Source organism: Pteropus vampyrus, unplaced genomic scaffold, assembly GCF_000151845.1.
Source record: "Pteropus vampyrus isolate Shadow unplaced genomic scaffold, Pvam_2.0 Scaffold304, whole genome shotgun sequence".
NCBI classification, from domain to species: domain Eukaryota; kingdom Metazoa; phylum Chordata; class Mammalia; order Chiroptera; family Pteropodidae; genus Pteropus; species Pteropus vampyrus.
Genome location: NW_011889085.1, coordinates 700,232 through 712,733, shown reverse-complemented (window position 1 = coordinate 712,733; position 12,502 = coordinate 700,232). Strand labels below are relative to the sequence as shown.

The 12,502-nt window shown below is 59.6% G+C and overlaps 1 protein-coding gene across 1 annotated transcript in view; it reads right to left on the bottom strand.

The window, feature by feature from the left end:
- The window catches only part of DDR2 (discoidin domain receptor tyrosine kinase 2), a 44,041-nt gene that overhangs the window by 15,120 nt on the left and 16,419 nt on the right, over nt 1-12,502 (bottom strand). Inside the window, exons 2-7 of the mRNA XM_023521502.1 lie at nt 10,208-10,316; nt 5,097-5,199; nt 4,063-4,294; nt 3,659-3,806; nt 3,230-3,335; nt 876-1,073 (exon numbers count right to left, since the gene is read on the bottom strand). Of these exons, the coding sequence (XP_023377270.1) occupies nt 876-1,073; nt 3,230-3,335; nt 3,659-3,806; nt 4,063-4,294; nt 5,097-5,199; nt 10,208-10,316 (896 nt within the window). The remainder of the gene's footprint in view (nt 1-875; nt 1,074-3,229; nt 3,336-3,658; nt 3,807-4,062; nt 4,295-5,096; nt 5,200-10,207; nt 10,317-12,502) is intronic.

Below are 12,502 nucleotides of genomic sequence, written 5' to 3'. Positions count from 1 at the left end.
GTCCTGCCTCGCCCCGTCTCTCCTTCAAGTGCTCTTTATAGTTAGGACGAGGCTGTTTGCCAGGGTCTTACTCCTGTCCATCGTCCTGCCTCCCTCCACCCCCGGTGGCAGAGACCTTGGTGACTGCAGGCAACGGGACATTATGACTCGCTCACCCGTAGACACCTACAGAGCTGGCACATAGTAAGTGTCAGGTACAGAGACCAGATAGCAGAGCCACGGCCTAGAGCAGCCTGAGGCCCAGCGAGAGCCGGACACATGCCGACGGCCACCGCAGGTACGAGCTCTGGGGCAGAGAGCTGGAGCTCCTCCCGCGAGGGGCCAGCGCTGTGGCTGGAGGAAACGCTCAGGACCGTGGAGTGGGTCAGAGACCAGCCCCCCGCCCCCCGCTTCGGGAATCAGTCGCAATGAGCCACCTGCCCGCAGGAGCAGCCGCCCCGGGGAGCGCGGCAGGGACACACAGTGGCCACCAGGGCCCTCAGCCCTTTTGCCTCTGTGGCCCCTCCCTGCGCAAAAACCTATTAAAAGTATATCGTACGGCTGTGTTGTTAAAAACAGAATAATTCTTGACCCTAAAGTTACTTTTCTTTCTTCTGGAATTGAAAGGAGGAACGCCATTTTCACAGGCCTTAGAGGGATCAAGGACCGTAGGGACTGCATCTAAGGGACATGTCACCTCCGCTGTTGGGACGATGATGACAGAAGCAGAGAGGAACAGTGGCCTCGTCCAAGGCCTTGTGCGCCCGTGACGAGAGGCCGGACCGGGAAACCCACTTGTGCGTGAGCCGCGGGGCTGTCTGTGGCGGTTCTGCGGGCAGCACCCCAGGCGCCTTCCCAGCCCCCACCCGCGGCCCCGGCTTCCCCGAGACCCCCACCCGTGCCCCCTGACCTTCATGGTGGTGAAATTCCTGACGCGGTCGAATTCAAACACGATCTCGACATAGCCATCGGTGGCGCTCTCGTTCCTCCAGCCCACGTAGTCGTAGCCAGGCCACACGTGGTACTCGTGCGTCTGCGTGAAGTCGTCCAGGCCGGACACCCCGTCCGTCAACTGGCCCAGCCCTTCGGTCATGCTGCTTGCGGAGGAGGGGCGGGGAGAGAGGGACCTGTGGTCAGTGACCCGCTGGGGGCAGGGCTGTCACCGCCCCTTCTCCTGGCTCTGTAAAAGCCGCTGCCTTGGAGGTTGGAGGATTACGCAAAACCAAAGATATTTTACCGTGTGGACACACATTTATCCTGCGTCGGCAGAGAAGTTAGAGTTTCACAGATGTGAATTTTACAAAATATTTGGTGCCGACCCCTCCAGGAGCGAAACCGTCGACGGTATTTCCGCGCTGCCTGTGATGAGACGTCTTCACAGTGCACGTTTCCCTGTGTCCGCCCAGCGCTCGGCCGCCCCACCCAGCGCTCGGCCGCCCCACCCAGCGCTCGGCCGCCCCACCCCGACGTCACGCTGCCTCGGGCAGTGATCGGAGCCGCTGCGTCCGAGTCCCTGACAGCTTTCTGCCTTCCCTCGGAGGCGGAGCCACAGTCCGGTCGCCTGCCTTACCTCACCACGCGACTGTCCCGCCAGTCCCCTGAGCTCGTGTCCTATCGCCTCGCGCCCCTACTCTCCACCCGGGCCCCCCTTCCTGTGGACTGTGCTTCTCCCCGTCTCTGGAAGTACCAGCCGCGTAGTGAGCACACGAAACACACTCGTTGAATCCAGTCAGCTGGACTGCCGTGTTTCATCAGCCACGTCCTGCCACATGGCAGATGCCACCTAAGCAAATGTCCCTCGTCATTCTTGCCACCACAGCCACACCGTGGCGTGGCCCTTAGTCACCACCCCTCCTGACATTCACGTTCCCCCAAAGCCTGAGTCATCTGCCTTGTGGTGCCTGGCCTGCACTTTGTCACACGAGTGCAGCCGTGGCTGACGAGCCACTGCTGGCCTTCCCTTCAGACTCTACAGCCGGGCTACTCCCTCTGCCGAAATGCCACTGCAAGACCCTTTGCCTGGGACACGTCCATGCACCAGCTAGGGCTATTCCTGCTTCGCCTGTTCCGTCATGCTTTCACCGGCCCTCCGATCAGATAATCAATCACCTATGTGTGTGTCTAGGTCCTCACCTGTACAGGTGCTTAGCTCTGTTCATCGCACAAGCCCCGCAGCAAACAGGAAGCAGATTATCACCTGGCCAGGTGTCCTTGCTCCCAGAGCTGTGCCTCCCCCTCTGGCCCCTGCTTTCCTGAGCACAGAGCACACACGGACATCCCTGCCCACAGCCCACGCCGTGACCCCATCCTGGTCCAGCCCCGCTCGTGACTGTGGGCCTCCTGATGGAGGACCGGTGGCCCCAGTACGCTGAACACCCACCGTGGCCGCCAAGCCCCTTGCAATCCTAACCACGGGTGAGTAAAGACCTGTCATTCCCAGCTGGGGTGGCCGCTTGTCCCTCGCGCCTGAGCCAGGGAGTCGCTGAGATTCCACACTCCTGTCCCTGAGACATGCCAGCCTCCCCATCTCAACCACCGGCCACCCCTGTCCAGTCTGGCCTCACCCCGCCTCGCCCCCTGTCAGGCCGGCGTCAGCGGATAGAGACGGAGCTGAGAGGGACAGGGGCGTGGCAGTGGGCGGGAGGTGGCGAAGACGCAGGCGAGGACCATCCCTGCACCTCGCCCTCCACGGGTCCTGCTGTCCCCAGCCGTAGCCTCATGACAGCCAGGCCACCCTCGTCCCTGCCCTGCTTCTCTCCTGTGCTCTCCGACCCACGTCCTCGGCTCCAGTGACTGTCCTCGTCTGTGGCAGCCTCACTGCCCCTTTCTCCCCTCCATCTAGTCGTGGGGACGTTCCTCCCGAAATCCTCGACCCGTCTCGTTCATCACACTTTTGACTTTGATCCCCCTGGCCCTTCGTCTCCACAAGCGGGCCATTCCCGCGTCAGACCACAAATCCTGTTTCAAGGGTCGGCAAATTCGGCTGCCGTTCTCAGAGCCACAGCCCGGAGTGGGCTGAGCTCCGTGCCCTTCGTCGCCTCCCTGTCACTGCTTCGTGTCCCCACCCTGGGCTCTGCGTTCCCGGCAAATGAGGACCACGTGTTTCTCTTCATCTACCTTATCTCACACTGCCCAGCACAGGGTCTGAATCAACACCGGCCGGCTGATTATTGACCCCAAGCCATGATAAAATGTGATTCTGTTTCGTGGTGATGTCCCCATTCTGAGGACCAGAGTTCCCAGAGTTTACCTGTACCCGACGGCTCCATCGTAGACAGAATCGTTCAGGTAAATGACGGCACCGCCAGGGAGCACAAACTGCTGTCCAGCGGGGGCGTTGTATGACACCAAGCCGTCTGCCGAGGAGACACAGATGGTCAGCGCCTGCCGCTCAGACCGACCACCCCAGGGAGCCACCCGCGGCTCCAAGGTGCCGCCAGGGCAGCATGTCCACCGGGACTCCACGGGCCCACGGGGGCCCCGCCGAGGAGCTGTCCGTGGTCGCGGTCAGCAGTCACTGGCCCACAGCCCTGCCAGCACGGGCACCAAGCCCTGGCGGATAACGTTCCTGCCGTTACTCTAACCAGCGGGGTCACCGGACGAGGGGCTACGTGTGACCCCCTTTCTTCCCAGGCCGGGCTCGGGACGGGCTGTCCGGGCGCCCTCTCCCGGGACCTACCGAGCCAGACGCAGCCGTACAGCTCCACCCGCATGCACACGTTCGTGGAGTGGTCCGTGACGGGAATGAAGCGGACGAATCTGGCCACGATGGGCGGCTCCAGGTCCTTGAGGAGGATGTCGTAGGGGTTACTGTTCCCGTCCAGCACCTGGGTGAGGGGGGCGTGCAGTGAAGTGACGCTGGCCCCCCCTCCTCACGTCCCCACCCCTGCGGGGCCCTCTCTCTTAAGCCAGGGGCAGGATGAACCCGCACAGCTGCCTGGGGGGCCCCATGGGTGCCCTCGACCCCCACGCACCCCGCCCGGTCACGTTTCCGAGGGCACGCGAGGTCCGCGGACGCCCGGCAGCCTGTGTGCTTCCTGGGCCGGGTGGCCCTGGCCCCTGGGGTCGGGACGTCCCCCCCACCTGCTTCCCATGCCGGTTCCGCCAGGGGATCCAGCGAGTGCCGTCCCGGCTGTAATTGATCTTGTACATGGGGGCGAACTCGATGCCGTGGCCCCCCGCGTGGCGGCCCTGGGTCCCCACCAGGGTGATAAAGTGCAGGGCGTGCAGGTCGATCTGCAGGAACTCCTTCAGGTCGTCTGGCTCCACCGGGGCCTCGGGACACCAGGCTCCGTCCGCCTCCTCCGAGTCCAGCCTGGAGAAGCGGGGTGCGGGGAGGGGGTGGGTGGGACCTCAGCCGCCCTGTCCTGGGGACAGTGGCTGGAGTGCGTCCAGGCCGAGCCCCCAGCGAGAGGACCCGCGGCACTGGGGAGCCCGGCGCCAGGCCCCCACTCCCTGGCAGGTGGCCTTGCTCACGCCGTCACCTCCTCACCGTCACCCCTTCCACCCGCCGACCGCGGCTCCCCTCGGGGGCGTGTACCGGGGTGCAGTCTCATGGTGCCTCTGTCTTAACAGAACCAGTGCTTCGCGCCAGACAATTAGGCTCCAGGGGGGCCCTGGGCCCTGGCAAGTGGGGCGCTTTGACGGAGGCTTGTGGTTTCAGGGGCCCCGATACGTGACCACGAGGAGCCCGCCTCTGCGTGGGGACGAGACGGCCTCCTCCGTGGGGGTCCGTGACAGAGAGGGACCCGGCAGCGGCCGCGCTGTCCGCCCAGGGCCCCACGCTGAGCACTGCAGGTGTTGTCTCTCGGACCCCACTGCGGACAGCACGGTCCCTGACCCCCAGGCTCCTGCCCAATCTGCACCCCACAGCTGCCCCGCAGCCTCAGGGAGAAGGCGGGAAGCCTCTGCTCGGCGCAGGCCCCATGCTGCGTGTGGGGCTCCTGCCGGCGGGGAGGGGTCTCCAGACCGGCCGGCCCGACCCTCGCCCTGGGACGTCCTTGCCCAGTCCCGCAGCCCCCACTGCCCCTGCCTTCCTTCACCGGCCCCCGGGGCAGGGTCTGTGCCAGGAAGCCCGTCCAAACGGAGCCCAGGCTGGCCATGGCGTCCAGCCTCACCTTCCGTACTTGGCAGCTGTGGACTCCGACCACTGGCTGGAGGCTGAGATGTCCTCGTCGGGAATGCGGCCTCCTGACATGCCCAGAGGGTAGCGGCATGCGGCTGGACCAAGAGACAGCAGGGGGCGCGCCTTAGTCAGGGGCTGTGGAGCAGGCGATGGCTGGCGCCCGCGGCCTCCCGCCTCCCGGGTCCCTCCACGCCGACGGACCCCCCGCCTCTCTCGGCCTTCTCTCCTGGTCCTGCCTCCAAACTCACGGCCACCCAATCGCCCAAGCACTGACCCTCGGCCAAACCCAGGCTTTGGTCCACAGTGGCCAGCGCTGTACCACGACCGGCAGGAACGCCGTGGCCCATCCCTGCTCCCTGATCAGCAGGTGTGCACGTCTAATCTGCTCCCACCGTGGCGCCTGTCCCCAGCACCGCCAGGGACCCTGTGATCCGGGCCACGAGGCTGTGGAGCAGAACCGGAACCAGCAGGCTCGCCTAGGATGGAGCGGAGCGTTCGGCTCTGGCCCCAGCAGCGCCGTGCGTGGGCCCGGTATGGAAACCGGACCTTGGTGTCGAAACGAGAGTGTGCGGGACGGGACCAAAGGCAGCTGACACGTGGGGGGAGAGATTCGCAAACTTAGACATCGGCAGACACTGTCTGAATGAATCGAGACAGAAAACCAGCCAAGGAGCAAACTAACAACAGAATATCATGAGACGCGAAACGATGCGAACCTCCCAGCACACGTACAGGCGGGTTCCTTGAAGCAGAGGAGGGACCAAGACAGAACACTGTCTGACCGAAATACGCTGGAAATGCTTTCAAATTCGCCGAGAATTCTAAGCCCAAGAAGCTCGACGACCTAAAGCACAAGAAACATGAAGAAAACCATACCAGAAAGAAAAACACCATACTACGAAGAAAACCACAATCCAACTGCTTAAAGCAGGGACAAAGAGAAAAATTTCAGCGTGGCCAGAGGACCAAAGGTAAAGATGACAGCGAACGTCCCCTTGGAGACAGCAATTACGCAGTAAACATACAGGACGGTTTTCCGTGTAATTTACATCTCCCTAAGTGCTAATGGACTATTTAAACAAAAATAATAACGCATTATGGGGTTTACGACATATACAAAGGTAAAATGCGTGTCACCGGCCTCCCTGGGCACAGGGACTATGAGACCCAGTGGGAGGGGGACCCTAGAGTGTCTGTGGCCACAGGGCTTCGGGGCCGGGCAGGGCCTTCACAACCCCAGCCCCCGTGACGGCCCCACGCTGCCGCCCAGACCTCTGTGGCCTGGGGGGTGAACTGACTTGCTCGGGGTGCACAGCCGACTCGTGTGGCCAGCACTGGGGTTCGGGCCTCCTGGCCCCCAGCCCTCCTTCTTCCACCCCAGGCTGCCGTGACCTAGTCCAGCAAGGACGGGTGATCCGACTAAAGCTGAGACGTGGGCCCTGCTCCCACGATGCCCCGCAGGCTGTGCCGGACGGCTCTGCTGTTCAGGTCTGCTCCAAGGGGTCCCGTCGGGGCTGGGGGGCCGCGTGGGTCCTCCACGTCCAGGGGGCTGCGTGGGTCCTCCAGGCCTTCAGGGCGTGCGCGGAGGCTGTGTCGTGCCTGCCCTCGGACCCTAGAAGATGTGCCGTCAGCCCTGCAGCCCGGGGACTTGCGTCCGCCAGCCCCCTGCTCGCTTGTTGTTTCCATCACTTAAAGGGAGGATACTCCACGGGCCCCTCCTCAGCTCCCAGCATCTCAGTGAGATCACGTCACACGCGGCCTAATTTAGATCCTTTTCTGCAGAAAAACTCAGAGCAGCTGGGCACCCTGACCCCTCCCTTCCTGGCTTCTCCTCCCCCCAGCGCCTGTCGTCCGGGCACAGCCACGCACTGGGCTGGGCGTGGGCACAAGGATCCAAGAGAGCATCGGCGTGGCACGGGGACGATGAGCAAAGTCACAAACACCTGCAAAGCAGGAAAAGAGTCACATATTTTTAACACCTCATAGCCTCTTACTTAACGCCCCAAACAAACGAACAAACAAACAAACAAACAAACAAAAAACCTCACTCTTTTGAATGTCTTAACTTTTACTTTACTGGGTTTGTGTTCAAACCACCAAAAAGGTCTGGGCGGCCAGTCCAGGTCTCCGGAGGTCTGTTGGCTACGACCAAGGGCCAAGTCAACGATCGCACCATTCTCCCAGAAAAATACTGTCACCTATATGCTCGGCCTGGCACAGGGCCCTGTGTCCCTCTGGAGTCAGAATGACCGGAGTTCAAGGTTGCCAGAACCCCCCACTCTCCAAAGGTAACGGGAGTCCCTCTTGGGGATCCCAAGGGACCATAATGGTCACTCTTTTCTCTTTTCTCCTCCATCGTCTGCTTGACAGAAACCATTGTTTCATGGCGTTGGGTTATTTTAACTTCCTTCCCTTCCAAAAGTAACAGATCCAAACCCTCGATATCTGCGTATAACCTTCCAAAGCCCGTTGACGCCCCGTCTCATTCGGCTCCCCTGCAGTAACCCTACGACGTGCACACAGCAACTCATTCCCCTCGTTTTATAAGTGAGCAAAGCGAGGCACAGAGATTGGCCTCTAGTCACAAAGCCAGACAGGGACAGAGCTGGACCGGGATTCTAGACCTCTTGATCTTCGTTGACGTGGTGTTTTCACGGCACCATGACGTCAACACACGCTGCTCACACTGTCTACAGTGAGACCTCAGGGTCAAGAAGAACCAGCTTGGGGAGCAGCCTGGACAGAGGGCTGAGGGATGCTTCTCGCCTGTCCAAATCTTAGCACTTCCTGGTCCCACATTTGTTGGAATATGAGAGCAAAAGGAACCTGCATCCAGGTGACAGGGGATGAAATCGATACACAAAAATCGGTTGCATTTCTATCCACTGATAATGAACTGTCAGAAAGAGAAATAAAGAAAACAATCCCATTTATGACTGCATCAAAAAGAATCAAAATACCTAGAAATAAATTTAAACAGGGAGGTAAGAGACCTGTGTATTGAACACTATAAGACATTGATGAACGCAGTTAAAGAAGACACAAATAAACGGAAAGATATTTCATGCTCCCGGATCGTAGAATGAATATTGTTTAAGTGTCCACACTGCCCACAGCACTCTATAGATTCAGTGCAATCTCTAGTAAAACTCCAATGGCAAGTCCCACAGACATAGAACAAATAACCCTAAAATTTGTATGGAACCAGAAAAAAAAAAACCCAAATAGCCAAAGTAATCTTGAGAAAGGAGAACAAAGCTGGAGGCATCATGCTCCCTGATTTCAAAACGCATCACAAAGCTACGGTACTCAAAACAGTACAGAATTGGCTTAGACACATAGCTCAATGGAACAGAAATGAGAACCCAGAAATAAACCCAGGCCTGTACGGTCAACTAAGTAACAGTAAAGGAGCCAAGAATATACCGTGAGGAAAGGACCGTCTCTTCAATAAATGGTGCTGGGAAAACTCAACAGCCACATGCAAAAGCATGAAACGCGACCACTATCTTACACCACATTAACTCAAAATGGATTAAATGTTTGGACACGAGACCCAAAACCATGAAACTCCTAGAAGAAAACACAGGTGGTAAGCTCTCTGACAGGTCTTGGCAATGGTTTTTTTGGATCTGACACCAAAAGCAAAAGCAACAAAAGCAAAAATCAACAGGTGGGACCACATCGAACCAAAAAGCTTCCGCGCAGCAAAGGGAAGCTTTGCCATCAACAGAGAAAAGGGCAGCCTCCTGGATTGGGGAAATGTTTGCAAATCACATACCTGACAGAGGGTTAATAGTCAACATATATAAAGAACTCATATAACTCGAAAGCAAAAAAATCTCATTAAAAAGCGGGCAGAAGTTCTGAATAGACATTTTTCCAAAGGGGACATACAGATGGCCAACAGGTACGTGAAAAGATGTTCGACTTCTCTGATCATCAGGGAACGGCACATCAAACCACGATGAGACATCGCCTCACACCTGTCAGAATGGCCGTCATCAAAAGTCAGCAAACGGCAAGTGCTGGAGAGGACGTGGCGAAAAGGGACCCTCGTGCACTGCTGCTGGGACTGCAAATGTGTCCTGCCCAGGCAGGCAGCCTCTCCCCGGCTTCTGTGCCCTTCCCGGGGCTGCACAGCAGGGTGCCGGTGCTGCGGGGTGAGGGCGGGGAGCACGGCCGCCAGGGCGTGGGGAGGCTTTGCGGAGCTGGTCATCTCCCTTGCCCGGACGGGTGAGCTCGGTTCGTCAGATTCGTGCTTACACGAATCTTATGCCATGCGCGCTTTCCTATAGTTCCACGTGTGGCAAAATGGCAGATGGCCCCATCCTTCACCGTCCCGCGTGTGACGTGTGTGCCCGCTCCCCCCACCCCCCCAAAGCTGGGCTTGGCCACGCGACTTGCTTTGGCCAGTGAGAGCTCACAAACGGGACTCGAGCACTCCCATCTCTGCTCACGTTCTTGGCCTTGTGCGTTTTTGTGAAAACCCACATGAGGCCCCGGGGGCTGCACAGCCAAACTGCCCGCACGGCCAAATTGCCCAGGCCCGCCCAACGAGCCACTGCCCGCGGACTCCCAGCCAGGCCCGGCCCGGCCCCCCCTGTGCATAGCTGGTCACCACCATCACCGTGCGCACAGACAAGCGATGCCATTGTGCGTGTAGGTTTAAAGTTAAAAACACGTGTAAGGAAAGTATTGGGGAGACTTAAACATTCACTTTTGAGATGGCCATACCCTGCGGGAAAGATGACGTGTCAGGGACCCCACCAGACCAGGCTCCTCAAAGCACAGCGTGACTCACGAGGGGAGCGCACGCCGGAGCCAGCCGGAACACGGGGATGGCCAAGCCGCAGGGGCCCGCCCGCCAGGCCTCTGCAGCCCCCCTCCGGTTCCGCCGGGTGCAGGGCCGAAGGCTGCTTCCCCCACCCCCTCCTCACGCCCCGCCCACGCGAGGTCCCACAGGGCTGTGGGGAGAACTCGTAGCTTCTGCCTCTGCTGTGGCACGTGTCACCATGGAGGGAAAAGGGGTGGCGACGAAAGCGGCCCTGTGGACCCCCTCCGGCCAGCCTCCCAGTGGCGGCCGAGCGATGGCTGAGTTACCTGGATTAACCTGAGCTTCTGCAGAACCCAAGAGAGGCAGCAGCAGCGGCAGCACCAGCGGCACCCTGGGGACCAGGAGCATCTCAGAAGGCGGTGTCGGACCCGGAGCCTGGAGCCATCGGCAGCACGAGAAAACGGGGAGAGAAGGAAAAGCGGTGAGTGAGGCGGCTCCTGCCTGTGGGAGCGACACGGCTCCGTGTCCCTGCCACGCGCGCGTCTGTGTTCAGGACCCCAAGCCACCCGCTTCGAGAGCGCACGGGGCCATTCCACCCACACGTGCTACGAGGATTTCCCGACTCTGGCAGATCGCACGCTCGGGAGTTGATTAGCAAAAGCATAGGCAGGTAACGCGCTTTACTAAGAGTAACACTCACCCAGACCAGGGATGGTGAAAAGGTGAAACCCATGTGCATCATGTTTTCACGATGCTGACACTGACCCCCACACTAAAGCACTCAACGACGACCGAGTGTTCGCCTCCCAGCAGGCGGAGGCCGACGAGCACCCTGGCGCCCTGGCCCGGGGGGCGGCTGGGGCTCCGCGTGTTCGCGTGTCCCCAGGACGAAGGGCTGCAGCTGCGATTCAGCAGGAACTCACATTTCACTCAACAGGGACCCAGACGGTCACCTCTGGACACACTCCTGATGTGTGTATGCACGCGAGTTAGCGCACATACACACTCACACTCACATTCATCTCCTCGCCGTGTGGCTGAGAGGTCAACAGGCCCTGACACCTCGACAGCAACGAGCACACCCAGCGCCAGACCTCCGTCCGCAACGCCACCTCCGATAAAAGGGGCCCCCACCCCGAGAAACGGCTAATTCTAGAACTGGGGCAGGAAATACACGAGATGAGCTTGCAGGATCTTCTAGAGCAGAAACTGAAGAGGTACCTACAGAAGATGATGGGGACGTGTCGAAGGGACTCGGGAGCCCAGTGGCCAAAGCTGGAATGATCCAAGCACAAAAATAAACAACGCAGTATCGGATCACAGCTCAAGGTACACAATAAGCTCTGCGAGTCCGTATTGATATGAACGGGTGATCGACTAAACGAACGGGCACAGACACATCCCTGAGCGGTGCCACGTCGCGTATGTGGACACCGTCTGCTGCTGAGGAGGCGCACAGAGGCGCTCTGCAGAGGACACCACCACGAGCCAGGGGACCACGGTCAAGGTCGGCACTGACTAAGTCCCACCGACAGCACATCCCGTGACAGGGCATGGTGAGAATGGCACTCGGCTCCTGGGCTCTTCGTCCCCAGGCCCATCGGCCCGTCCATTCACGAGAAAAGCATCAGACAAGCCCTGGCTGAGGGACACGCTACCAATTCCCAATGGGCCCTCCTCGAAGCTGTCTGTGTCACCAAGAAAGTCTGAGGCACAGTCACAGCTCAGGGAGCCAAAGGAGATCTGCCACCCTGCTGGCCTCCTGGAGCACAGGGGGGCGTTCGGGGAACCCCGAGGCAATCCGCATGGGGTACAGGCTTGTGTCGGCCTTGGGTCGCTGGCCGCGACGAACACACGAGACGTCACAGAGGGGGGGACGGGAGCAGGACACACAGGGATTCTACGCGCCGAGCTTTGCAACGATTCTGTGAATGTTAAACTGTTTTAGAATGACAAGCTCACTTTAAAAATGACGTTTCTTCCAGGAAACACTGATACTCAACCAAACGCCAGGGCCACCATTACAACACGTAATTCGGAACTCGGAAGGGTGATCGAGACGGCCTCACGCAGAGACCGGCATCGGGGCGTTCTCGTGGGCGACCGGGGGGCAGGGGCGGTAACCACACGACATGGCCGAGACGCTTTTGTGAGGAAAGGAAAGGTTTCCATCACATTTTCTAGGTAGAACTCGGAGCCCCCGAAAGTGGTTAAAAAAAAACCCAGATATCAGCTGTCTCTGCCCGCACGGCGACGAGCCCCCTGATCAAGCGCAAAGCCAAGACGGCCCCAGGCAGGGGCAGTAAAACATGAGCCCCGGTGTGCCTGGTCTGCTCACTGCCAGCAGCAGGAACACTCTGCTTCTGTGAGTGAGTCCCCAAGCAAACAGGCCCAGGGAAAGAAGCACGCACCTGCATTTACGTGTACGTAACAGATCTAGAAAGTTAAACACCACGCCGTGTGTGAGGGTCAGAGCTCCCCGTGACCGGAGTGTCCAAGTCACGGCTGACTCTCACCTTAGCAAGGAGTTGGTGGGGAGGAGCCCTCCCTCCCCGTGCGGGCGGCCGGCTCACTCCGGCACCCTCCATCCCGGCCACGGGCGGGCCTGTTCACGGAGCACA